General features: G+C 54.7%; 10 protein-coding genes across 10 annotated transcripts; 5 read left to right on the top strand and 5 right to left on the bottom strand.

Moving 5' to 3' along the window:
- Positions 1-50: 50 nt before the first annotated feature.
- Positions 51-1,006, top strand: BO95DRAFT_445958 (histidine phosphatase family protein; the record flags this gene model as incomplete). Its single annotated transcript, XM_025587260.1, has 3 exons — positions 51-436; positions 510-719; positions 773-1,006. Coding segments are annotated over 3 exons (663 nt in total), but the record flags the coding sequence as incomplete, so codon positions are not given.
- Positions 1,007-1,909: 903 nt separating this feature from the next.
- On the top strand, positions 1,910-2,494 carry BO95DRAFT_504158 (cell wall mannoprotein 1 family protein; the record flags this gene model as incomplete). Its single annotated transcript, XM_025591119.1, has 1 exon — positions 1,910-2,494. One exon carries the CDS (start codon positions 1,910-1,912, stop codon positions 2,492-2,494), a length of 585 nt encoding a protein of 194 aa, XP_025439091.1.
- A 315-nt stretch (positions 2,495-2,809) lies between these two features.
- On the bottom strand, positions 2,810-4,450 carry BO95DRAFT_396188 (sedoheptulose 7-phosphate cyclase; the record flags this gene model as incomplete). Its single annotated transcript, XM_025583742.1, has 4 exons — positions 2,810-3,432; positions 3,503-3,962; positions 4,016-4,044; positions 4,103-4,450. The coding sequence occupies 4 exons, from the start codon at positions 4,448-4,450 to the stop codon at positions 2,845-2,847; spliced, it is 1,425 nt and encodes a 474-aa protein (XP_025439090.1). The 3' UTR covers positions 2,810-2,844.
- A 905-nt stretch (positions 4,451-5,355) lies between these two features.
- BO95DRAFT_396185 (uncharacterized protein) lies at positions 5,356-8,115 on the top strand. The gene is made up of 3 exons (XM_025583741.1): positions 5,356-5,619; positions 5,674-6,228; positions 6,520-8,115. Exons 1-3 carry the CDS (start codon positions 5,365-5,367, stop codon positions 8,092-8,094), a joined length of 2,385 nt encoding a protein of 794 aa, XP_025439089.1. The 5' UTR covers positions 5,356-5,364; the 3' UTR covers positions 8,095-8,115.
- Positions 8,116-11,376: 3,261 nt separating this feature from the next.
- On the bottom strand, positions 11,377-12,414 carry BO95DRAFT_504145 (uncharacterized protein). Its single transcript, XM_025591118.1, has one exon. The coding sequence runs from the start codon at positions 12,274-12,276 to the stop codon at positions 11,461-11,463; it is 816 nt and encodes a 271-aa protein (XP_025439088.1). The 5' UTR covers positions 12,277-12,414; the 3' UTR covers positions 11,377-11,460.
- Positions 12,415-13,521: 1,107 nt separating this feature from the next.
- Positions 13,522-15,144, bottom strand: BO95DRAFT_370630 (Creatinase/aminopeptidase; the record flags this gene model as incomplete). The annotated part of the gene is made up of 7 exons (XM_025582921.1): positions 13,522-13,715; positions 13,764-13,923; positions 13,980-14,091; positions 14,139-14,220; positions 14,276-14,374; positions 14,432-14,840; positions 14,899-15,144. The coding sequence occupies 7 exons, from the start codon at positions 15,142-15,144 to the stop codon at positions 13,522-13,524; spliced, it is 1,302 nt and encodes a 433-aa protein (XP_025439087.1).
- A 328-nt stretch (positions 15,145-15,472) lies between these two features.
- Positions 15,473-17,388, bottom strand: BO95DRAFT_504137 (Zn(II)2Cys6 transcription factor; the record flags this gene model as incomplete). The annotated part of the gene is made up of 4 exons (XM_025591117.1): positions 15,473-16,470; positions 16,531-16,674; positions 16,732-17,280; positions 17,329-17,388. 4 exons carry the CDS (start codon positions 17,386-17,388, stop codon positions 15,604-15,606), a joined length of 1,620 nt encoding a protein of 539 aa, XP_025439086.1. The 3' UTR covers positions 15,473-15,603.
- Positions 17,389-17,767: 379 nt separating this feature from the next.
- Positions 17,768-19,166, top strand: BO95DRAFT_517105 (uncharacterized protein). Its single transcript, XM_025591876.1, has 3 exons — positions 17,768-18,490; positions 18,549-18,816; positions 18,872-19,166. Exons 1-3 carry the CDS (start codon positions 18,246-18,248, stop codon positions 19,076-19,078), a joined length of 720 nt encoding a protein of 239 aa, XP_025439085.1. The 5' UTR covers positions 17,768-18,245; the 3' UTR covers positions 19,079-19,166.
- A 1,593-nt stretch (positions 19,167-20,759) lies between these two features.
- BO95DRAFT_445953 (putative dihydroflavonal-4-reductase) lies at positions 20,760-22,044 on the bottom strand. Its single transcript, XM_025587259.1, has 2 exons — positions 21,592-22,044; positions 20,760-21,488 (listed from the first exon to the last, which is right to left on the bottom strand). Exons 1-2 carry the CDS (start codon positions 22,022-22,024, stop codon positions 20,908-20,910), a joined length of 1,014 nt encoding a protein of 337 aa, XP_025439084.1. The 5' UTR covers positions 22,025-22,044; the 3' UTR covers positions 20,760-20,907.
- A 233-nt stretch (positions 22,045-22,277) lies between these two features.
- BO95DRAFT_517103 (tautomerase family protein) lies at positions 22,278-22,992 on the top strand (the record flags this gene model as incomplete). Its single annotated transcript, XM_025591875.1, has 1 exon — positions 22,278-22,992. The coding sequence occupies exon 1, from the start codon at positions 22,501-22,503 to the stop codon at positions 22,990-22,992; it is 492 nt and encodes a 163-aa protein (XP_025439083.1). The 5' UTR covers positions 22,278-22,500.
- Between the last annotated feature and the right edge of the window lie 161 nt (positions 22,993-23,153).

The following is a 23,153-nucleotide window of genomic DNA, read 5'->3' as shown; positions in this document are numbered from 1 at the left end:
CCACCTCCCCCCCTACTCCCAACCAACGGCACGACAAACTAACAAAACCAGGCGAAACCGAATGGTCCAAAAGCGGCCGCTACACCGGCACCAGCGAGATCGAGCTGACCGCCGACGGGATCAAGCAGGTGGCCGCGTCGGGCAAGATCCTCGTGGGCGCGGGCAAGCTGGTGGACCCAGGCCGCAAGCTGGCGCGGGTGTTCGTCAGCCCCCGGCGACGGGCGGTGCACACCTTCGAGCTGGCGTTCCCCGAGGCCGACAGGCAGGCGCTGCGGGCCGCCGGGAAGGTGCAGGAGAACGACGAGCGGTTGGCCGAGTGGGGGTATGGGCTGTATGAGGGGTTGTTGACGAAGGAGATCCGGGCCCTGCGCAAGGAGCATGGGTTGGATGGGGAGCGGGAGTGGGATATCTGGCGCGATGGGTGTGAGGGGGGCGAGTAAGTTTTCCTTCCTTATTCTTTTTGAGGGGAGGGGGGGAAAGGGGATGGGGTGCTAACGCAGTGCGTGCAGGTCGCCGGAGGATGTGACGGCTCGAATCGATAGTCTGATTGCGGAGATCCGTGAGCTGCACCGTGGGAATATGCATGGCGAGCAGCCTGCCGATGTGGTGCTTATTGCCCATGGGCATACGCTGCGCGCGTTCACGAAGCGCTGGTTGGGCTATCCCATGGAGTTTCCTTTGTCCATGATGTTGGAGCCGGGTGCGGTTGGGGTCCTTAGGTATGTTTTGATGAGGTGGTGTGGTGGGGATGTTGGCTGACGATTGAGTGCAGCTACCAGCATCATAGCATTGATGAGCCGGCGTTCTTGGTCGGCTATGGGTTCCCCTTGGAGCAGTGAGGCTGCGGCTGCACTGGCTGGTGATATACCGATTCACGCCAGAAAGATTGCAGGTACTTGAAGGATTCTAGGTCATATGTTTTGGCGAGGAAAGCTGGATATGGGTGTCCAAGGCTACAGGTAGACTAAAAGAAAATAGAACTAGATTTCAATGCGATGAGGCAGATGGAGTCGCATGCCCAAGCCCAAGTTTGTGGGTCACAATATACAGTGCATATTTTGTCCATGGAATGCCGCAGACAGATGGGTTTGTATGATTTTAGCATGAGCAGCATACGCAGGCCAAGGCCACAATTTGCTCCGAACAATGCACATTTCTTAGCTAACATGAGGGAATTTAGCCAGAAAAACACAGACTTCACAAATAAGCGAGCAGTCTATTCGGCGTAGGTGTACGGAATCAACCTGCAGATATAAGTAACATAAATTCCGCTGTGCTTCCCAGAGCCGGATGTTGTACTGTACCTCGGAAGCACATGCTCCAACCCACCCGCAATGATGCGACCATCCCCTGGCACATCTAACAGGACCACCAACCCCATTAGGGCTTTCCCGAGGCACAAGTAAGCAAGCACAAGCCTTTAATCTATATCCACCCGGCCAACATGCGGGGTGGGGATCTTATCACATCTGTCACATATTAACTCGTCCGGATCCGGCAATCCGTGATGCCAATCATCAGGGTCCCTGCGCGGGGGCAACCTGGGATCGGCAATGGCAATGGGCAATGACGGGAAAGGTACCCGTTCGAGGAGACGAGAAACGAGGGTTCTGGTTCTGCATGAGGTGCTGCCTGAGTGAAGTGGCAATTGATGTCCGAGGTGGTGGGTTTCTGCTCGAGCTGACGCACTGGGATGCAAACCCTTGAAAGATCCCTGTCTGTCGATAAAAGAGGGGTAAAATGGATGAGCTAGACAATGACACCATTGCCCTAGATATAAGGGTCTTGACAGCCCTGCTCGTGCGTGTGAAGCACGCTTCACGCTTCATGCTTCACGCTTCACATCCTCTCCTCTTCCCACCTCAAGTGCAACCAACCCCTCCACAAGAAGCCAGCACCACCAAAAAACATGCTCAAACTCACCCTTCCGATCATCCTCCTCCTCACCCTCCTCCTCCCCCCTCTCCCAGCCACCGCGACCCCGGCCTCCCCCCAACCTCAGCTGACCACACGCGACGCCTCCGCCGTCCTCGCCGCCGTAACCACCATCTCCACGCAACTCACCACCCTCAACACGACAGTAAGCGCCTACCCTGGCGGCCTCGAGGGCTCGCTCAGCGCGCTGCACATCCAAGCCGAGACGATCCAGCTGGAAGTCGACCTGAAGGCGGCGGTCGTGGCCGCCAAGCGGTCGGCCAATTTCTCCGACGCGGAGTCCCTGAGCGTGGCGCAGGCGTTTGTCGCGCTCGAGCCCACCATCGCCTCCACGCTCGCCAACCTGGTCGCCAAGAAGTCCGAGTTCGATGACGGGCTGCTGGGCGTCGCGTCGCTGAGCTTCCTGGTGGAGTGGGATCTCGAGCAGCTGAGCTTCCTGTCGAGTCAGTTGGGCAAGGCCGTGCAGGAGAAGCTGTCGGCGACGTATGCGGCGTTGGCGCCGTTGGTGTTGGACCAGATTGCCGCGGCGTTTGCGAGTGCGATTCAGGCGTATCAGTAGGTGGGAGTTGGGGGGTGGAGTGCGTGGGCTGGAGCTTTGTTTGGGGGGGGGGGGGCGGTGGTTGTTTGCTGTGGGCTTGTGCGGCGCGCTTCAATAACTGCATGATACCGAACTCATGGCGTGCTCGGGTTTCTTCGCTGGAAAACTAGTACGGACCGTGGTCAGAGAAACTGATTACAATCATCCTGATCAACCGAGCAGAAAATTGATGCATTAGGTATTTATCGTATTTGACCTATATAATTCATCTCCATTAAGCAACACCCCATTTCCCTTACAATGGTTTATGTTTATCATGCACAAAACAGCCTGCTTCCCAAAACTCCGGCTTCTCTAAACCAAACGCCCCTCTAATTGCGCAGCCCATTGGGGTATCCATTGGCCGCGATCTGACGGAACCCGTTCATCACGCCGTCGCTGAACACGTTCTTCTTCTCGTCGACCACGCCATTGGTCTTCTTTCCGTCGGCGACGACACCGTTGGTCTTCTTCTCGCCGTCGACCATCTTCTGCTGCGCGTGGATCTGCGGATCCACCGGCTGGTTGTTGATCGTGTAGCCCGTGTCGCTGGCGTCGACGTAGGCCTCGATCCCCGCCCCCTGCCGCGGGTACTCCTTCATCAGCTCCTTGTGCCGGCGCAGCGCGGCGAACATCTCCTCGTTGGTGACGTCGTTCAGGAACTTGCAGCTGCCCAGCGGGCAGGGCACGGCGGCGCGCAGCAAGCCGTCCCGCGTCTTGAGGATCGCCTGCGTGGCTTTGTCGAGGATCTCCTCGTTGAAGAGCTCGTGGTCCATGGACAGGCCCGCGCGGGAGAACAGGTTCAGCAATCTCCGGTGCTCGGCGTCGCTGAGCAGGCCCCGGATGTTGGCCAAGGTGGCCGAGTAGGCCATGTCGATGGAGATGGCGTGTCCGTGGCGAAGGGGGACGGGAGGCGCCAGCTGCGAGGGCACAATGTTAGTCAAACACTCTCTTTCTGCTAGCTTCGCCAGGCTTCAAGGGAATTCTCACCTCGTGTAACGGCGACCAGGTGTGCCCGTACGCAATGACCCGGTCCAGCCCGATCTCATGCAGGTTGGGCGACTCGAGCTTCAGCATCTCGAAGATGCCGTTGCGGTTGATCTCGTCGGCGGCCCTGCGCACCTCGCCCGTCTCGTCCTGCGACCGCCCGAACTTGGTCGCGATCAGCCGCTCGCAGAACTCGTCCAGCAGGTCGAACGTGCGCAGGTGCGCGCAGCTCGAGATCTTGATCAGCTCCGCGAACCCGTTGCGCACCTGCGCCTCGGGCAGCGTGCGCAGGAACCCGAAGTCCAGGAAGGTATGCATCGGCGCGTGGTAGGCGCCCAACCGGTTCTTGTAGTTGCCGTAGTTGACGGCCACCTTGATGCTGACGCTGGCATCGATGAGGCCGATCACTGTGGTGGGGATGCGGACGTAGTTCGTGTTGCGGCGGTAGGCGGCACAGGCAAATCTGTATGGGTGCATTAGCCATTAGGTCATGTTTATGTTAGTGGTGATTCTTACCCGGCAACATCGGTGACTAATCCTCCGCCCTATTGATCGTCAATGAGTAACTGCGTTAAAATGTCCAGATTGTTGGATCGGACATACCACAACCAATACGGGCTCCTTTCGGATGATCCCGAAGTCAGTCATCGAATCGACAATCTCAGTAAAAGTCTCCAATGACTTGGCCTTCTCTCCAATCATGGTCTGGTGGATCTTCAGCTCCAGACCGTGGTGGTCAAAGTACTTCTGCATCTGCTCCCCGTAGAGATCATAGATGTTCTTGTCCATGATGGCCAAGCAACGACCCCAGCGCTCATAGAGGCCCGCCAACTGAGTGTTCTGGGGATCGAAGACGCCATCGAGGAAGGTAAAATCATACTCGATCTTCTCGTAGCCCTCGACGTGGAAGCCGTTCTTGGTCTCGGAGACCGTAGCCTTGAGGTCGGACATGGTTGCAGCAGTGTTGAATGAAGCACAACCGTGAAAGAGGAGTTGAGAGAAGTTGATGATTTTCCAAATATTGACACGGAGGTTCTGGGATATATAACGATTGTTCGCCTGCCACTCAGGTTGCCGGGTGGAACACGTTTCCCTCGGACTGGCCCTCTGCTTGCGACCAGACCACGATCACGTCAATGGAGCGTACCAACCTCGAACAGACACTAACTCCAGTGAGGGAGCATCGATCGATCGGGTTCACTCGGGGGATGGGACTGTTCGGAACAAGTCAGGCTTGGAGTCTCATAGGTATGTATGACATAGTCATTGAAAAGCGGGCCCACTACGCCAATTGCTGCAAGAGTAGACGCCGCTTCCGGCCTTAGCGTCCGCTTCTGCAGCGATAAGGTTACACCACCAGGGGGGACCCGTAGATCTAACCTTGATAAGCTTGATATTTTCCGGCAGTCATTGACGACAAGAGAGTCAATGTAATCCTCCCCACGTCAAGACTTGGTAACCACGATCGGGAGGGCTGATCGATTGATCGGGGCCCACGCCGATCCTCCCTCCTCCCTCCCCCCTCCGCCCTGCTTTCTACCACCTCCCCCCCCCCTTTCTCACCCCGCCCGGGGCAGATTCCGGCCACTGGAGGAGGGCCTGGAATGTCCGGCTTTTACCCCTTGCAGTCTCCCGGCGACAGTCCATGACTCGAGGTTCCCTGGTTTTCCCTGTTCGCAGACTGAGACCCTGCCCCCATCCGGCTGGCTTGGCAATTTTGTCCTTGGTGCAACGTACACAGCACACTAAATTTATCCCGTTGATTACAACACCATCGACGGCTTGGATCCAGATGTTGTGGGGAGATTTCCCATATAGGCGCACGATCACCGGGTACAATCATGGCCCATCAAGACACCGCGAAAATGACTAAATTCGACCAGGCCAAAGCATACGCACCGCAGGAGGAGGGGACGGGGTTCTTCGACGACGGTCGCGAGATCGAGCTCCTCCATTTTGTGTACTCGCACCCAGACCTGGAAAACATTCGCGGCTCCCCGGAGAAGGTGCTCCAGGCGATCGACGAGTATGGGCGCACGAAGAAGTACCTCATGAACGTGGGAGAGGATAAGGGGCGAATTGTTTGCGACCTTATCGCAGAGGTCAAGCCTAAAGTCATGGTATGTCGATGCTGCGACCGGCAGCGAGAGTGAATTGTACTGATTCTTGCACAGGTTGAACTCGGTGGTTATGTTGGCTACTCCTGCGTGCTGTTCGGCAACGCCGTGCGGAAAGCCGGCGGCCAACGCTACTACAGTCTGGAGATGAACCCGGAGTTTGCGGCGGTGATCATGTCGCTGGTTGATCTGGCTGGTCTCTCGGATGTGGTCAAAGTGGTCGTCGGCTCCAGCGATGCCTCCATTGCGCGCCTGCACGCCCAGAGTCTGCTTAAACACATCGATCTGATGTTTCTGGATCACTACAAGCCGGCGTACACGACGGATTTGAAGCTGTGCGAGGAGCTGAAGCTGATCACTCCGGGCTCTGTCCTGGCTGCTGACAATGTCATCAAGCCTGGAAATCCACCGTACCTGGAGTACGTCCGGGACAGTGTGGAGGAGAAGAGGCGGAAATTGGGAGCGGCGGTCAAGCGCGAGAGTCTCCCAGGAAAGACCGTGAATCAATATCAGAAGAGGTATGGGGAGATGAAGTTCAACCAGAGTCCCGGCAATCCGGATCTGGTATACGAGAGCCGGTTGGTTCACAGTTTTGAGCCCACTGGTGTGCCGGTAAGACCGCCTCTTCCTAAATTGAGGAACATGCACTGATGTCAGTATAGGACGGTGTGGAGATTACACGATGCGTAGGCGAAGAAAAGCAATAGTTCACGTACTGCGATAGGAATGAAAGCGATGTTCAGTGTGTGTTCTGTGTCTTCCGGACATATTATCCGCAGGGTCCCTAAATACCTCGCGTTGCACCGGTCGCGGCCACCGAAGAGCCATCGAATTCATAAGAGTCACGATGACGTTATGTGTATGTTCCGTAGCAAGGTCTAGTGAGTGTATCCCAGGTAGTAGAAGAAAGTATATGAAGAAACCCCATCCGCTACCCTCGCATCGAGTCGTCTTCCGCACGCGGCCAACCTGCCCAGCCACCTTCCCACCATGCCCGCGATTGTCCACCGCCACGAGCCGAAGAACATCCTCCTCATCCTCCTCAGTGTTCTCTGCCTCCCGATTTCTGCGACGATCACTCTTGCCTCTTTTCTCTACATTTACGTCTCTAAAGATGAAGCCACACGGCCACAATTACACACGACCTCCCGCCGCAAAACCATTCTCGTGACGGGGATATCCATGACCAAGGGCCTGACGATCGCCCGTCTTCTCGCAAAGCACACCCCGCACCGCATCATCGCCGCCGACACGGAACCCATCCCATTCACGTCGCCAGGCCGCTTTTCTCGAGCGATCGCTCAATTCTACCGTCTCAGCTCACCACAGGGCGCGACCACGAAGCCATACGTTGACTCGCTGCTGGATCTGATCAGAAGAGAGAACGTGCACCTGTGGATCAGCTGCAGCAGCGTCGTCGGCGCGATCGAGGATGGCCAAGTCATGCGATCGGCGCAGAAGGAAAGGGGGAAACAATTTCACGCGGTGCAGTTCGACAGTGACGTGGTAAACAAGTTGCACGAGAAGGACGCCTTCATCGAGTACATCCAGAGCATCGGACTGCTGGTCCCGGAGTCTCATCGCTGCACATCCGCCGCGGAAGTCGAGGACATTCTCACCCAGTCCACCTCACGGAACCGTACCGAGAAGCCCAAAGGAGGGAGCAAGAGATTCATCCTGAAACCGATCGGGGTCGACGACAAGGCTAGAGCCCAGATGATGACGCTGCTCCCCTTGTCTGCGGGGCCCAAGGCCACCGCTTCCTACCTGTCGACGCTGACCATCTCCCCGTCCAACCCCTACATCCTCCAGCAATACATCACCGGTCCGGAGTACTGCACACACTCCCTCGTCGTCCGCGGAGAGGTCAAGGCCTTCGTCTCCTGCCCCTCCTCCGACCTGCTTATGCACTATGCCCCTCTTCCTGCGGACTCGCCCCTGAACACGAAGATGCTCGAATTCACCAAGCGCGTCGCCGAGGAGGGCGGCGAGGAATTCACGGGACACCTGAGCTTCGATTTCCTGGTCGAGGGTGAAGGGCAGGATGCAAGACTCTACCCGATCGAATGTAATCCACGTGCGCACACGGCGGTGGTCCTCTTTCAGGAGACGGCAGCCATGGCGGAGGCGTACCTGTCTTGCTTCGAGTCGGAGCTGAGCCTGCGTAAGCCCCTGGTGGTGCCGGCAAAGCCCACGCATAGCTACTACTGGGTCGGCCATGATCTTGTTACTTTCCTGCTCCTTCCAGCCCTCACTCTTTTGTCTGGGCAGGGGAGTGTGGAAGAGGTAAAGAGTAGGCTCGAGACGCTGCGGCAGCATCTCGTGCACTGGCGGGATGGGACCTACACGGCCTGGGATCCAGTGCCGTTCTTCGTGCTGTATCATGTGTATTGGCCGAGTCGGTTCTTGGAATCATTGGTAAGGGGGAAGGAGTGGAGTCGAATCAATGTGAGCACGACGAAGATGTTTGCTTGCTAGTGATGATAGTGCATTGTCAGGTGTCTCTTCGGCTTCGCATTGAGTTTGACGTGACATTCGTTTAAATCGTTCGCCCGAGAGCTCTTTTGTAAGGTAAAGATCTTCCCGAGGCAGTTGAAATACACATTGGAGTCATTCTTGAAGCTGTTCGCACATCCGGGATGAGCTTCTCATACCAATATCCCAGATGGCGAACCTCTAGTGCAGGTAATCCCGTGTACCATCGGCGCCATGGGCGAGGGTTCGACGGCGCTCTTCCTCCCGCACGATGCAGAACATCAGTTTGGACTTAACAGTGATCAGAACGTAGATTAATTGCCCTTCTAATACTGCAGAGTGTGTGATCTTCCTAGCAGGTGAGCGACTTAAAAGGAAATTCGAAAGCAACTGTACAGTCTTCCCTGAGCATTGCGACCGCAGGCAGTCAATAATTCAGGAGGCTCGGCCTAAGAGACGGGATGGACGCTTGATCCACACGGCGAGAGTGGTCCGGTGCCGATGCATGGGGCTTCCCACAGTTACTTGGATTCAATACTACCCTGCATTTTATTTTCCAATGTCTCGCTTCTTCACGGAAACATCCAAGAAACAAAATCCCCTGTGCTCTCCCGGAGTCCCAACACTAGCAGAGAACGCAAATTCGATCTCAACAAACCAGTATGAGCTAAAGCCGACACAAAACCGGGCTGCGAGGAGCAGCCGGTTTGCGCGTTGTTTGTCATGTTTGTTCTCGGTGGAGTGGGTCAACATGGTCGCGCCAATGCTTGGCTCTGTGACCGTCTGTTGGTGCCCGTTAGGACCCACCAGTACACAATCAACCAGGTAGACTCCTACTCCCATCTAGATTAGAAGTGTGTTGCTAGCACATCGGATCTGGTATGTCGGCGACTATCTTGTCCAGGATCGTCTCTCTCGATACTTTGATTCCTCGATTGGTAGACGTCGGACGTGAAGGTACATGGATTCAGGGGGTTGCGGCGCTACAATTGGGCGATGGATTCAGACATCACTGACATATACTTGACTCCCTGGGGTTTTAAGCACACCAACATTGCGCAGGAAGACTGCTTGGACAGCTGGCCCGACGAAGACCTGACGTCGTCTAAGCTGTTCGACGAACTCTTCTCTTACCATTCGACCATCCGATTCCGCTCTTCCCTGTAGGATGAGAGAAGAATCGAGAGTGCCCTGACTCCGAGTGCGGGTACTATCACGTTGCCCCTGAAGAACTGGGAGGTCAAGGCTGCACACGACCACCTGCAATTTACCCGGTCGCAAGGCATGATTCTACGGATGTTGATGAAGACCGTGTACGCGAGCCTGGACGGCGTGCGCAAGCAAGACCCCGAAGTCCGGTGAGCAGCTCGCCAGATGTCAAGATGGACTGGATCTCCTTTTCCTAATCCCTGCGACCGACCGCAAAGGTTCTCGATTCACGCCTCGAAATTGAGATACGTGATTGGCGGTACACAGTACAGCGCCAGGTCGGAGGGCGAGGTGACTGTCGGTCCTCGAGGGAGGGGTATCCCGATCATCTCTTATACTGGCGTATGTGACTTTCCCCATCCCTGCTGATAAGGCGGGTGATAATATAGGCTTTGTGGAGCAGTGGTGGATTGGCCAAACATGGGATGAGTTTCTGCAGGAGACTCTCAGTGTGATGCTCGGTCAGCTTGCGCAAAACCTTGGTGTGGGGAAGGATGATAGTCTGTCGGAAGATCAAGAAGTCTTTCTTGTTGGGTTTCATGGTTATGGTATTCATATTGCTCGTGGGGCTTTTACGAGAGATGCTGTGACCAGGGTTCATTCGCAAGGTTGCTCTGGAGATGAAACTTTTGAGGTGGGGTTTACACGGAGTTACCATCTTTGTCAGAAGGAGGAGTGGGATGACGCCATGCGTGCACTTACCCGGCTGTTTCGGTATCTTTTGGGTGGAGGTGTGAAGGTGGGTGGGCGTTTCGGCCCCCCCCCCACGGGATGACTGAGACTTGAGATTTCTGTTATCGACCTTGACGGAGGTTATAATGTTGAGTAAGAAGCAAGAATTACAAACTAAAAAAGGTGATGGATCCAACACCGACACATAGTGGCGTCAGTCAAGACAGCGTTTGGCATGTACAGCAATGCGAATGCGGAATGCGATTGCTCATACAATCGTTATGAATATTGAGGGGAGATGTCGGGACTTTGGTGACGGTGTCTGGAGCATGGAATTGTGCAGAGAAAGTCCGGGGGGCGAGGGGAGGGGAGGAGGGGGGGTTATACTCCGAGGCCGGGCAAGGTGCGCGCCTTCCCCATTCGGCATGCGCCGCGGCGCGGGTGCTCAACAGTCACATACCTCACTACGATGCGGCGATATAATGGATTGTAAAACGACCTCCCGGTCCGAGACCAGCACCTGGAACGGTTCGGGCGCTTGCACTTGTACAATGTCGACATGCCGTTATCAAGCCGCGTACGTCGAAATCGACTACCACGCGCTCGTCACCTTCTACCGCAACAATAGAACCCAGCAAATCTTCAAGTGGCCCGGCCAGTCCCAGTGCCTAGTGGCCCGGATTGCTAAGATTGTGGCCAAGGAGCTGGATTATCAACAAGAACCCCCCCGGGAAAGACGCAGCGATGAAGTACAGTGCTCTATGTCCAGCAGACACGTATGGCCATCAAGCGACGGTCTGTTCTCTCTCTTGACATATTAAGACTAATCTCAGCCATGTACATGGTTTATACTTCATTATCTCCAAACCTCATACAAAGGACTCTTAGCATTGCTTTCTCCCCCTTGGTTGATCATGTTGTCTCAGGCACACGCGAGTCCAAACCCCTGATCGCTCCCAGGTGCCATGGTTTCCACACTCACTCCTACGGAGAGTTTCCATGAAAGAGGATCCAATATTCAATGCACTGAACTTGGATCTGATTCTGTAGGTGCTCAGCACCTGGTTGTGATGGTCGACTCGCGACCATGAGCTGTCCTACCGGCTGGCATCCGGTCGTGGAGGGCATTTTGGAGTCTGACGTAGGATGCCAGTCATTGGGCTTTCTGATTTGCGGTTTCAATCTCGTGGTGACCTCGTGTGATACGAGTAAGTGGTGAGTTATGTCACCATCAAGCGACACTTGACTCTTCGTCGGAAAAAGGCATTTCCCCAACGCATTCATAGTAGACGCCCATCCTACCACTAACTTAGAGTAGCAGCACACGGTGAGTGCACGTGGCTGGACATCGTGATCATCTTGAACCCGACCGGCCCGAACTGAGCCATGAGGTTTTGAAGGCCCTAGCTCTTGAAATCGAGACAGCCCACTTTTGATATCTGCATTATGTTTATCATCGATTACCGGAACCGATGATACACGAAACCCCTAACTCAGCACCGTCATCGCCGAGTCCTGCTCGGGCTCATAGTTCACGAACGAGACCAGCCGCGACAGCACCGCGAACTCCAGCTTCAACTTGATGGTGTAGAAGAAGGTCTTGAGCGAGACCTGGATGATGTAGATGTTGAGGTACTCGAGCACGAGCAGGGAGATGTCCATGAGGATGATGGCGGCGTTGATGCCGAGCAGCTGGTACATGATGAGGGAGCGGCGCTTGCTGCGGTTGGGGTAGAGGGTGAGCAGGCGGACGGTCTGGACGAGGAAGATGGCGGAGATGATGACCTCCTGCGTGAAGAAGACGGTCATCTGCAGCTTCTCCCAGATGGTGTAGATGCGCATGTAGCGGCTGCCGGAGTCGTCGGCGATGACGCCGTACGAGAACACAATGTGCGGGATCTGGATGATGACCGCGTCGACGACGATCATCGTCAGCACGCTGCGCAGGACGGCCGCGTTGCGCACCACCAGGTGCAGCCGCGAGTACAGCACCACCGACTGGCCCGTCACCATGATCGCCCACCCAAAGGTCGTCAGCGTGACCGACAGGTAGATCGGCGCCAGCTTGAAGTATTTGAGGAGGAGGCCCAGCGACTGCGGCACGATGCCCAGGCTGGTCGAGATCAGGAGACTCCAGAAGTAGAGCCCCGCGTAGTGGTGGAAGGTCACGAAGATGAGCAGCACGAGTTCGAGGGCGCTGTACAGGGCGCAGCCGAGCAGGGTCGCCAGCGTCGCTTGGAGGGCTAAGCTGTCGCCGGTGTAATGGCCGGCGATGCCCTGGATGGGCGCGGAGTCATTGGCCATGGTTTGCGAGGGGGGGAGGGTCAGGCAGAGACGCGGAGCTCGAACCTCTTCTGCTTGCGACTGTCCATTCTCAAGGCAACTTGATTGCTGCGGTCAGTTCAGCAGCATGGTAATATGGCAAGTAATAAGGAAATGAGGTGAACCGACGAGAGAAGCAAACGTGCGGAGGTTGAAGAAGCAGAAATTCACCGGGAGGGACTCTCCGCTCAGGTGACCAGCCCACGATCCATGGACCGGCCAGCCAGCCAGCTCGGAAAAGACGTGCGTGCAACACTCGCCCTTCTTCCTAGAATTGTGGGGTGCGTTTGACAAAAATCCGGGGCAAAGGAACCTAACCCTGCCAGGGCCAGCCTAATCTTTTAGCTTGCTTTTTGCCGACCGATCGGCGCCGATCCATACCTGTCCAGTCACCTTCCTTTCTGCAGCCCCCGATCTCCCTCCGCGTTCGGACTCCCACAGCTACACTCAGGGCTGTCTGTTTGACAGCCCAATTTTGGACTTGCTGGGACAGCAAACAAGTGGTCACCAGAGCCCAACGTGAATCTGACAGCGCAGCATTTCGGAGGGAGGCTGCAGCACAAGAGTCAAGCGATGCTTGGCAAACCATAGCCCTGAGCTTCATCCACAGAATTGACTTCTGATGAGCACTCTGATCAAAGTTAGTTTCTGTCTTACAGTCCAGTCCTATACCTCTATCTCTACCACTTCCGCAGAGGATTAAGATTCTAGTCGATCCATCCTGCTGCTGCTGCTGCTGCTACTCCTCTTCTTTTGGAGGACTCAAACTTTTTGTACGCCAAGCATTATATAATCACTGTTCCACAGAAGTGGTTAGCCGTATTTTCGGGCGGCCATTCTCCCGCCTGATATACAAGGCACCAACTACGTGCAAGCATGAGCCAGCCTACTCACACAACAGAGTGGCAATGTAATGTGAAATCACCGATTACCATCCGTAGAGATATGTTGCATACCTATGTAGACCACGAAGCCTACTATTCCGTCTCTACTTAGAGACACTCACAAAATATCCATCCGTGGCAACGACCTCAATTAACTTCAGGCCTCCCGATGGTCTATCCCTACTGAGCAGAAGGAAGCGAGCCAAGAATCCACTGCAGCAACCCGAGCACTTCCTTTACCATTTCAGTGGCAAAATCAATGCAGCAGCCCCAGCACCACCGAAATTGACCAACGACAGCATCGCACACCGGCCGTGGCCCGTCAACTGTCCTGTCGATCATCTCATGGATCCCATGGACCGATAGCTCGCTGTCCTGTCAACAATTCCGCAGTATCATTCTCCCGCACTAGAAAGATGTCCTCGTGGCGGACTCCAAACTTGTCTACCAGGTACACACCCGGCTCGGAGGTGAAGGTCATCCCCGCTCGGAGGACCGTCTCGTGGTTGCCCTTATTGAGGTATGGACTCTCATGCGCTGTGGATGTTAGTCTCCGCACGCTGCATGCGGGGAAGTTGAACTTACCCTTAATTCCAATCCCGTGTCCGACGCGGTGGGTAAACGCATCGCCGTATCCCGCTGCACTGATAACAGTACGAGCGGCAATATCCACACTAGCCGCCGTGGCATCGACGATAAATCGGTCAATAGACTTGGTTTGCGCCTCGAAAACGATATCCCAGACCTTTTACGGTTAGTGTCATGCAACCAAAAGAGTAAGGAAGAGGGAAGGGAGTTTACATCGAGCTTCTCGTTCATCCACTCTGGTACAGCAGCATCAGATGCCGGTCGTTCTAGGAACGGAGGAAAGAATGTGCGACAGATGTCAGACGAATAACCCATCAGATGGGCCCTGAGAGCGTTAGACTATTTCCCCGCACCGCGGAGCTGAATACGAACCCAACATCTATCAAGACAAACGTCTCCGCGTCCAACACCTTTGACCCATTGGTTCCACCATGAGGATTCGCGGCATTCTCATCTATCGCAGTCATCAGCCCAAGTCCATGTTTCCATTGGTGTTCTTGATTCCATACCAAACAACACAATGTCGAAAAATGGTTCCAATCCCGCGGAAAGGAGAGTCTTATCCAATACGCGTGCGATCTCGCTTTCGGTCAGCCCAGGAGACAGACCTGTGTCGACTTAGCATTTGGATTCTGTGGCAAGATTGAATCCACTCTCCTACTCACACTTTCTCATTTGCCGGACCGCCTCCACTGTTCCTGTATTCACTGCTCTCAGGATTCCAACCTCCTTCTCCGATTTGATCTGTCGCACCCGTTCCACCTCGCCCTGGAGACCAACCACGTGGAACCCGGCCCGACCGAGCCCACGCTGAATGAAATCCCGCATCTCTTCATCGACCATTAGACGCGGTGGGTCCCGAAGGCGCGAGAATGTCTCGGCAGTTTTGAGCGTCTCATACGGATTCCAGTGCTCTTCCCACGGGATGATATCGATCGCCTCAGCGAATGGCATCCCTAGGAGTCGTGCCCGCTCCGCTTCGAACGACGGACAGAGGAACGACGACTTGGCTTTGACTTTGCCCGAGGGAAGATGCTCTGGTTGCACCACGAGCAGGAAAGGGCGCTCTTCTGGCTTTAAGGTTTTAGCGGACCGCAAACACATGGCAGCATTCGAGATTCATGGCACACACCTCCCAAACTTCCCATTCAGGTTGGCTGATGTTAGCGTAGTATTTGAATGTGTATCCCGGCTCAACCACAAAAGCATCCACACCGTCGGCCACGAGGGCCTGCGCCAAGCGGTCGCGGCGATCTTCGAAGTCCTCCACCGTCATTGGAACAGCGGTGTCAAGGAAGGGGTGTCCCGTTCCACGGAAATTGTCAATCGAGCATGCCTCAAAGTCGTCCAGTGAGGTGTTGCGCGCGGCTGGTTGCATTTGTATCATACCAGTGAAGCTCTATTTGTCGGTCAGAACGAATACTTGGGGCCATACTGGGGATCGTACCCGGAAGAGGGAATAGGTGCCCATCCCAACAAGAATGAGACCTATTACTGCACGCAGCCATCGTTGACGATGTAGCGGCTTCGCTCGTTCCCGCTCCAGGATATAATGATTTAAGAAATACTTCTCCATTCTTGTGATGCGTGGGGGTGAAGTGGCAGGAAGATGCGACCTTAAGTAGGAGCGGGGAAGATGGCCGATTTCCCCGCACGGCTAGTCTCCTCCAACCAGAGGCCTAGTCGAGCTTATCAATAACCTGAAGTGTTCATCCGCAGCTCAGCACCGATAAACAACGGTAACAATTCTTAACCATTAGCGCTGCACTGATACAGGTCACGTCGGACGCGATTTGGCCGACGCCAGATTCCAACCAATCTTCCAATGCTCCGCCTTTCACTGGTTCAGCTTCGACTGGTGTTTTTTCATCCCTCTCACATTCACGAGCAATCTAGGTTCAGATGAAACGTGACCTTGGGAATGCTCCTGAAAATTGTCAATAGCCTGCAGTTCTTGCTTCATCCAGTTGAGAGACACGTCTCCAAGCAGGTAATCTGTCATAGACAGTGCCTGTTGAACTCCTGTTCGTCTACCGATCTCTTTCAAGCGACTCGTAATCCAGGCTTTCATGCGGGGAGTGCTTCCAACACAGTCGGATGCAACAAACAACGTCCAGTGTAGACGGATCAATCCGGATGCCTCAGTTAGCGATTTGTTAGAGCGAGCCAAACCGAAGAAGTAAGGGACACCGGCGCATACTTCCTCCGCTAGCTGACGGGTAACTGCAGCGCTCTGGCGAATGGTCGCCCAGAGTTCGCTGTTGTTGCCTCTCGATCGCCTCCACAGTCGCTCGCAGACAGCAGCGATCACCTCATGAACAACGATCCGCGTCAATCTATACGTGTTCCACATGACAGCGATGCCAATCTCAGGATACTCATGGTAGTAATCGCCGTAAATATGCTGCTCAGAAGGCTTGTTATCACCGGCGACTGCGGCGTCGAGCACCGAGTACTGCCAGCCTGGACCGACGGTCAAGGCCCACGCAGCCAGCATAGCATCCAATTGCAGTGCCTCCTGAATAGTTTCATGGGGCGTCTTCGCTTTACGACCCACTTGTGCGCACAGCTCGCTGACCTTGGCCAGATACTTGAAGAATGGTTCCATAGAGGACTGGTGTGGTCCCCGCATGGCGACTGTCTCCTCTGACAAGGCCATCAGCCATGCTGGAGTCGCCTTCTTCCGGTATAGATTACTCAAAGTCTGCACGGTCGGTTAATCATCAAGATCATAATCAGTAGCTCACGAAAGGAATGGACTCACGTATTGGCCGCGCAACTGTGTGAATAGTTCGAGTCCAACCGGGCTTCGTAGCTGCTCTGAGCCGCGTAGCTTAATAAGAGCCATCGCACCTTCAATGTGATCTGCCCAGCGCACCATCAAAGAATGGCTCTGGCAGGTTATGATCTGGAATCAAGGTCAGCAAACGACAATATGGAATCGATACAAAGCTGGGGGGCGCACCTCGTACAGTCCCAAGACAAGAACCGCGGCGAGTGTGGCATCAGACTTGGCAGTGATGGTATCTTGCAGGGCAGTATTTGTCTCCGATAGCGCGATAGTATACTGCTGGCGTGCCGCGCGGATAAGGTGAGGACTGCCGTGGATGTTACCTAGTGCTGCCAGTCCCATCGCATTTATGGACGCCATAACAGCAGGACTCGGCTCCTGCTGCAATAGGGAGGGTAAGAACGACAGGTGCCCAGACCCCGAACGAGGAGCCGATCCGACATGATAGGTCAGGACATAAGTAATGCCTTGATCGACTATTGGTACAGACACGGGCTGCAGTGCGAAAAGATCATAAGCACTTTCGTCGGAAGATGATGCAACCTCGGACGCATTTGCCTGAGGGGATACGTTGTATTCTGAATGCGGTTCTGGACGACGATTGGCCTTCTCGACCACTTCGGCAGTCTGATCGTGGAAACTAAGAGCGGCTACATCGCGGTATCCAGTGCAGATTCGCTTGGCTCGCAGACAGGAGGAACACGAGGGGCGTTTCTGATCGCACTACAACTCTCTTAGCTTCGGTAGAGGGGATGGTTGTGGAAGGTATACCTTGAGCCGGCGGGCCCGACACGAGGAACAGGCTGCACTGGGTTTCCCACGGTAGACCATGGCGGGACCGAAATGGTTTCCTAAGTGAGCAATCCGCACGACAACCTGTTAGAGAGACTTGGCAAGTCTTATACCCGATGCAAGCTCAGGTAGATGGAGGACGGCTGACAAAAGAAGATGAAGGGATGCGAGGATCGAGAGAAAAAGAGTCGACGTGCCCGTGATCGCCGCTCTCCCCGCCGCGGAGCCGTGGGCAGTCAGCGCTCCTTCCAAATTGGAGATATCGAAGTGGTTTCCGAATTAGGACTAGTGCTGACTTTGGGACACGACAAACGCTAAGCTTTTCTTGGATTGCAAGGGGGCGCGCCCTTCCACTCTTGCACTCAGCCTTGTAAACAACGGGCTTGATTGTAGTCTACATTCTACTCCGTACACTGACCGGACATGCCGACTTTGGCTAGGCAGCCATCGTGCTGGTTTCTATCTACCCTTAAACTTCTGAGCCCTTGTCAAGTCCCATGAACTAATTCTGACCAATCACATCTACGGAGGTCCTGAGATGAACGTGGCTGTGATTTACACTTTGCTGGCGAACCAAATTGTGGCTGATCAAGCTTTGTAGCCAGCAAAACTCCTGCACGATGATGAACTGGTAGCGAGCTTTCAGGTGTCCAAGCCACACAGCCCTGAGTGTAGATGAAGCCCCCGCAATGCCTTCCCGACACGGTAGTTGCGAGTGATGACAAGGGGCTGATACTTCAGCGGGCTGCCTCAAGTGAGTTGTTCCTGGACATGATAAAGCTGCTGGCCGTCGAATTTAAATACCACCTCTGATCACAATCGATTATAGCCCAGACTTCGAGCCAGACCTTCCTTTGCAGCACATTCTCCACGAATCTATTTCGTTGTCAAGCACGATGAACGCCATCTTTGTAGCCGATCTGGTCCTTTACCTGGTGCTCTTGCCTTTGGTCTTTTACATTGTCTGGAAGCGTCGCTCAGGTGGACTTCTGGCATGGTACTATCTGAGTGTCTTCTGCATCGCTCGTATCGTGGGAGGTGCGATAGGAGTACACGATAGCCAGAGCCTCGCCGCGAATATCATCGTGGGCGTGGGCATTTCGCCGCTCATCCTAGCAATCGATGGCCTCCTCCATGAAGCGTGAGCATTCCTCATCCTATCCACGAATCAGTCATGAGCTCACAGTCTCTCGAAACAGACGAGCCTACCGCAACCCCGGAAAACAATGGGTCGGCTGGGTGGTGGTCATTTTGGCCACAGGGTTGATGGCAACAGCTCTTGCGCTTGCCATTGTGGGTGCCTTAAACATCTATGAAGACCATCCCAAGCCGGACAGTCTCGACCACTGGAAGACAGGCACCGGATTGATGGTGTTGGTATGGGGGTTGGAGGTGATCTGGGCGTGTTTCCTGCTCTTGCCATCGCAGCGACGGAAGGATGCCTTCTCGTTTCATGCTGGTACTACGGTGTGTATCTCTTCTCGCTTGGGTGGATTCCTTACTAATGCGTGGCGGTTGTTAGCTTCTACAAGGCTCTTCTCTGGCGCTGTTCTTCGTGGGAATTCGGGCTATATATCAGTTGATCGCGGTGTGCACGCAGCGGAAAGACCTCAGCTCTAGCACTGGAAGCTTGGCAGTGCGGGTGCTTTTGGTCTTTTTGCCAGAAGCGTTTACAGTCTTCTCGATGGTGCTTGTAGGTGTGCAGACGAGAAACGTCAGGAAAGGTTGAACATGCCACGCTTCCGCGAACAAAGATAGTATTATTTTTTCTGTGATTCACTTGCTTGTCTGCGGCATGCGTCTGCTTTTTTGTCGATAATGTACCATATTGATTTTATAGACTTGCATGTTCCCAAATCCAATTGATCTAATCCACTCCTGTCTTAACTTGCAGGTGACTCCCGCTGGTCAAAATTGTTCTTCACCCCCCTAGTGGGTCCAGGGCCCTTATTTACACTTTTTCAAATACCTTTTCCAATATAGCCTGCTCACATAGCTTTTTAAGAATATCCGTGTGCCTTCTATAATGGTTCTCAAGTACATTCTAAGCATCTTTGAGTCAATCATATACACAATTCGAAAAGCAAGTTTGCATGTATAGACCTGCAGCCTGAATCTTCAGGCCCTCAACAATCTTCCTTCAGAAAAGCTCCAGTCATGTGACTACTTTCAGAAGCCAATCAAACCACTTGTTTAACGACAGATGCATATCATGGATCACCATTGGGCACCCTGGAACAAGCCTTCCTCGAGTTGCAAAGCTACCTGAAAACGCTTCACGAGTATGATTTACGACTGTAGACGCTTGTCTGGAAGTGACAGACGGAACCTTCACACTGTCAGTAAGGCTTGCTGCAGTAAGGCACACTATGACGATGAGCAGGTACCCTACCACCGTGAAAGTGTAATCCCTTCCCCGACCGCCGTTCACTTTCTTGCAAGATAGTCCCTGGAGAGATATCGGTCTGTAGGCACAACCCAAATTTCCACTCCACGTGGTCGCGGATCGTCCGTCCGACCACCGAGGAGGTTACCGGATTGGGCAAGCGGTGAGTTAGGCGGGGGCCCGCTGACTGCGAGCGCTGCGCCCCAACAGACGGGCTGTCCGGCCTCCAGGCTGAAACGTTCAATTTGCTTGCCGGGACTACCTAAGACTAAGCTTCAGCTTCCACGGCTTGGGTGTCAGCACAGACCCCACTGTTGCTGCGATGAGGCTGACAACACGACTGGCGCCGACCAGCCAATCAGGTGCCGGCCCCTTCGGTATCGCCTTGATTACCCCAATCGGTAATCAGTCAGGGAACTGAGCCTCGACAACAATAGGAGTAATGACTGTGATATACGAGGGGTCTGTAGACTGATCATTCGAATATATAAGTGTCTATCCAGGGGCTACAAGTACATGGATAGTCCATCAACAGAACAACCTCCTAATTCTTCTGCATAGACAGCAGGCCTCTCTTCACAAGCACCTCCACTGGTCCAAATTCTGCCTTAATCATATACTTCACCTCGATCAGGATATAACGACATCAATCATCCTACCTATCCTTTGACATCATGTGTCTCTTGCTCCCTTTTCTCCTCAAGAAGCGGTCCAGTTCCCGCAGCCAAGAAACAACACGCGCGGGTCCACGACTAGTCAAATCTGAGCGCGAAATGACATCAAACTATAACCCCGGACAGGAGGTTCCACTATCCTCTTCGGACAGGCGGAGCTAGCACTAAGGTGAGCGATTCTCTGGCAGATCCCGAGTCCGTAAAGCTAATGATGGAAATAGGCTCCGTCTGACTTCACACCGTCGCAGTGAAATGTACAGTGGGTGAAGCGAAGTCGGGGGGGAGGAAAGTCTAGGACAGAAAATGACACGGAATTTGATTTACACAACAACAGCGTTTGAATATAGATCCTGAATTCTCATACTTTCTGTGATACATTCAATTATCTGTAAAAGCAGTGCCCGCCCCTAGATTACAATGTAAAAGCACATCATCATCATTGTATACACCGATTCAAACACCAGACCACGATCAAAAAACCCAGTCAGTGGACAACACCTACAAAGCAGCGAAAGTTCCTCCCCTCAACGCCAACTGCTGCCCCAACACCGCCTCCACAATCTCATCCTGGCTCCGCCACTCCATCCCCAGCACCCGCTCCGCCGTCCGCGTATCCACTGTCCACCCCCGCTCAAACGGCCCCTGCAACCGACACCCCACCTCGGGATACTGCCGGCGCACCAGCTCGGCCACCCGCTCCCACGACCCCGGCGTCGGCGCCGACAGCAGCACCTCCGTGCCCGCGGTCATCTCCCGCTGCAGCGCCCGCACATGCGCCGCCGCCACGTCCCGCACGTCGACCCACGCGTTCGCCATCCCGGGCCTCTCGGCCTGCAGCGTGTTCCAGAAGAACGCGTTCATGCCCCCGATCTCCTCCGGGGTCGTCTGGATGAGACTCTCGCCCAGCACGAAGGTCGGGTGGAAGGTGATCAGCGTGAATGTCGGGTGTTGGGTGGCCAGGAAGCGGCGGGTCGCGTCGTGGGCGGCGACCTTGGAGGCGCTGTATTTCAGGCCGTGGCCTGAGAAGCCTTCGGGGATCGGGTCGGGGAGGTCGATTGCGATGGTTTCGTGGGTGTTGTCTGCTTTTGTTAGCTCTTGCTTTCTTCTAGCATAGGACTGGATGGGGCGGGGGAGGTTGATGATTTGGGTAGCGAGTGGTGGGAGGGGATGGGACGGACGTACCCGTCACGTAAACCTCCTTCTCGCGGAGGGCATTCAGGGGTGTTAACGCCAGAACGGAAGACATCACCACCACTTTCTGGATCTGCGGGAACGCTAACGCGGAGTAAAGGATCGACTCGGTGCCCTTGACGGCCGGGTCGATGTAGTCGGCTTGCAGGTCGGACCCGCGACCGGGCATGGGCGAGGCCAGGTGGAAGATGTGGTCGACGCCATCGAGGGCGGGCGTGAAGGCGTCACGCGGGGTGATGTCGGGGATGATGCAGGTCTCGATCTGCTGGGGGCTGAAGTCGGGGTAGCGGGCGCGCAGCGGGGCCTCCTGGGAGGCGTGGCGGATGGACAGGCGCACCCGGTATCCCGCCCGCAGGGTCGCGAGGACGACCTGGGAGCCGATGAAGCCGGTCGCGCCGGTGATGAAGACGAGGGGGGCGGTCATTTCGATAGAAGATTGATGATGGTGAGTTTTGAGTCGGCTAGTGGAGCTTTCCAGCGATGAGTGCGATTAAATACCACCATCTTCGTGGTGTTGAAGCCAACTGAAGTCTTTGTGCGACCTATTCACATCAGTTCACTAATCATCCCGCTGAGGCGGGGTGACCCCGACGGACTGGTTCACTAATCACTAAGTCCGCACCAATCAGCACATCCCCAACCACATTGATCGGTGTCGATCACTAATCTTACATATCAGTTTGAATACCAACAATAAACTCAAGAGTCGTCAGCCACGGAAACCCCCATCAGATAAAAGACCCCATCTCACATAACAGTGAGCAGCTTATCGATCCCCCAGCCAGATCTCATCCTCCAACCGAACTATTTCATCACCCGAATTATACCTATCTATACTCAAACAGCCCAAATTGAGCCAAACAACCCACTTTCAAGACCCAGCCAGCATCGACTACAAAAATGCCTCTTTGGCAGATCTACTCTCCCCCCGGGACATTCACCCCGGAAGCGAAATCCAGCTTCGCGACCGACATTACACAGCGATACACTGCCATCGGCCTCCCCGCCTTTTACGTGGTCATCCAATTCCACGAACTCAACCCGGAGGATGTCTACGTGGGAGGCCGAGTGGCTACCAACGCCGAGAGGCCCTTCGTACGGGCGGTCGTCACGCACATCGCGGTCGTGCAGCCGGACAGCGACGCCGCGTATCGTCGCACGACTAATTGGCTTGACAAGGTCTTCAAGGAGCACGTGCTGGATAGAGGGTTTGATCTGGAGTACCACGTGGAGGAGACGGAGCGGCGGCTGTGGAAGATCAACGGGATGATTCCGCCTCCGTACCGGAGTGAGGAGGAGAAGATGTGGGCGAGGGAGAACCGGGCGGTGGAGTATGAGGGGGCGTTTGCTGAGGGGGGAGAGGGGAACGCGGGCGGGAAGGCAGCGCTTTAGTTAGTGCCAAGGCTTGGTTTTCTTGGGGTTGATGGATGTGGTTAGGTTCCAATAGGATGGGTTTATGGTATGCTATGGATTATTCCGTGGATGAAAGAGTGCAATGTTTTATATTAGTGTCTCTATCGATGATCAACTCTCATTCATGCAGTCATGGTTTA

Source organism: Aspergillus brunneoviolaceus (genome assembly GCF_003184695.1).
Source record: "Aspergillus brunneoviolaceus CBS 621.78 unplaced genomic scaffold BO95scaffold_64, whole genome shotgun sequence".
Taxonomy (NCBI): Eukaryota; Fungi; Ascomycota; class Eurotiomycetes; order Eurotiales; family Aspergillaceae; genus Aspergillus; species Aspergillus brunneoviolaceus.
This window is presented reverse-complemented; position numbering and strand designations above follow the sequence as displayed.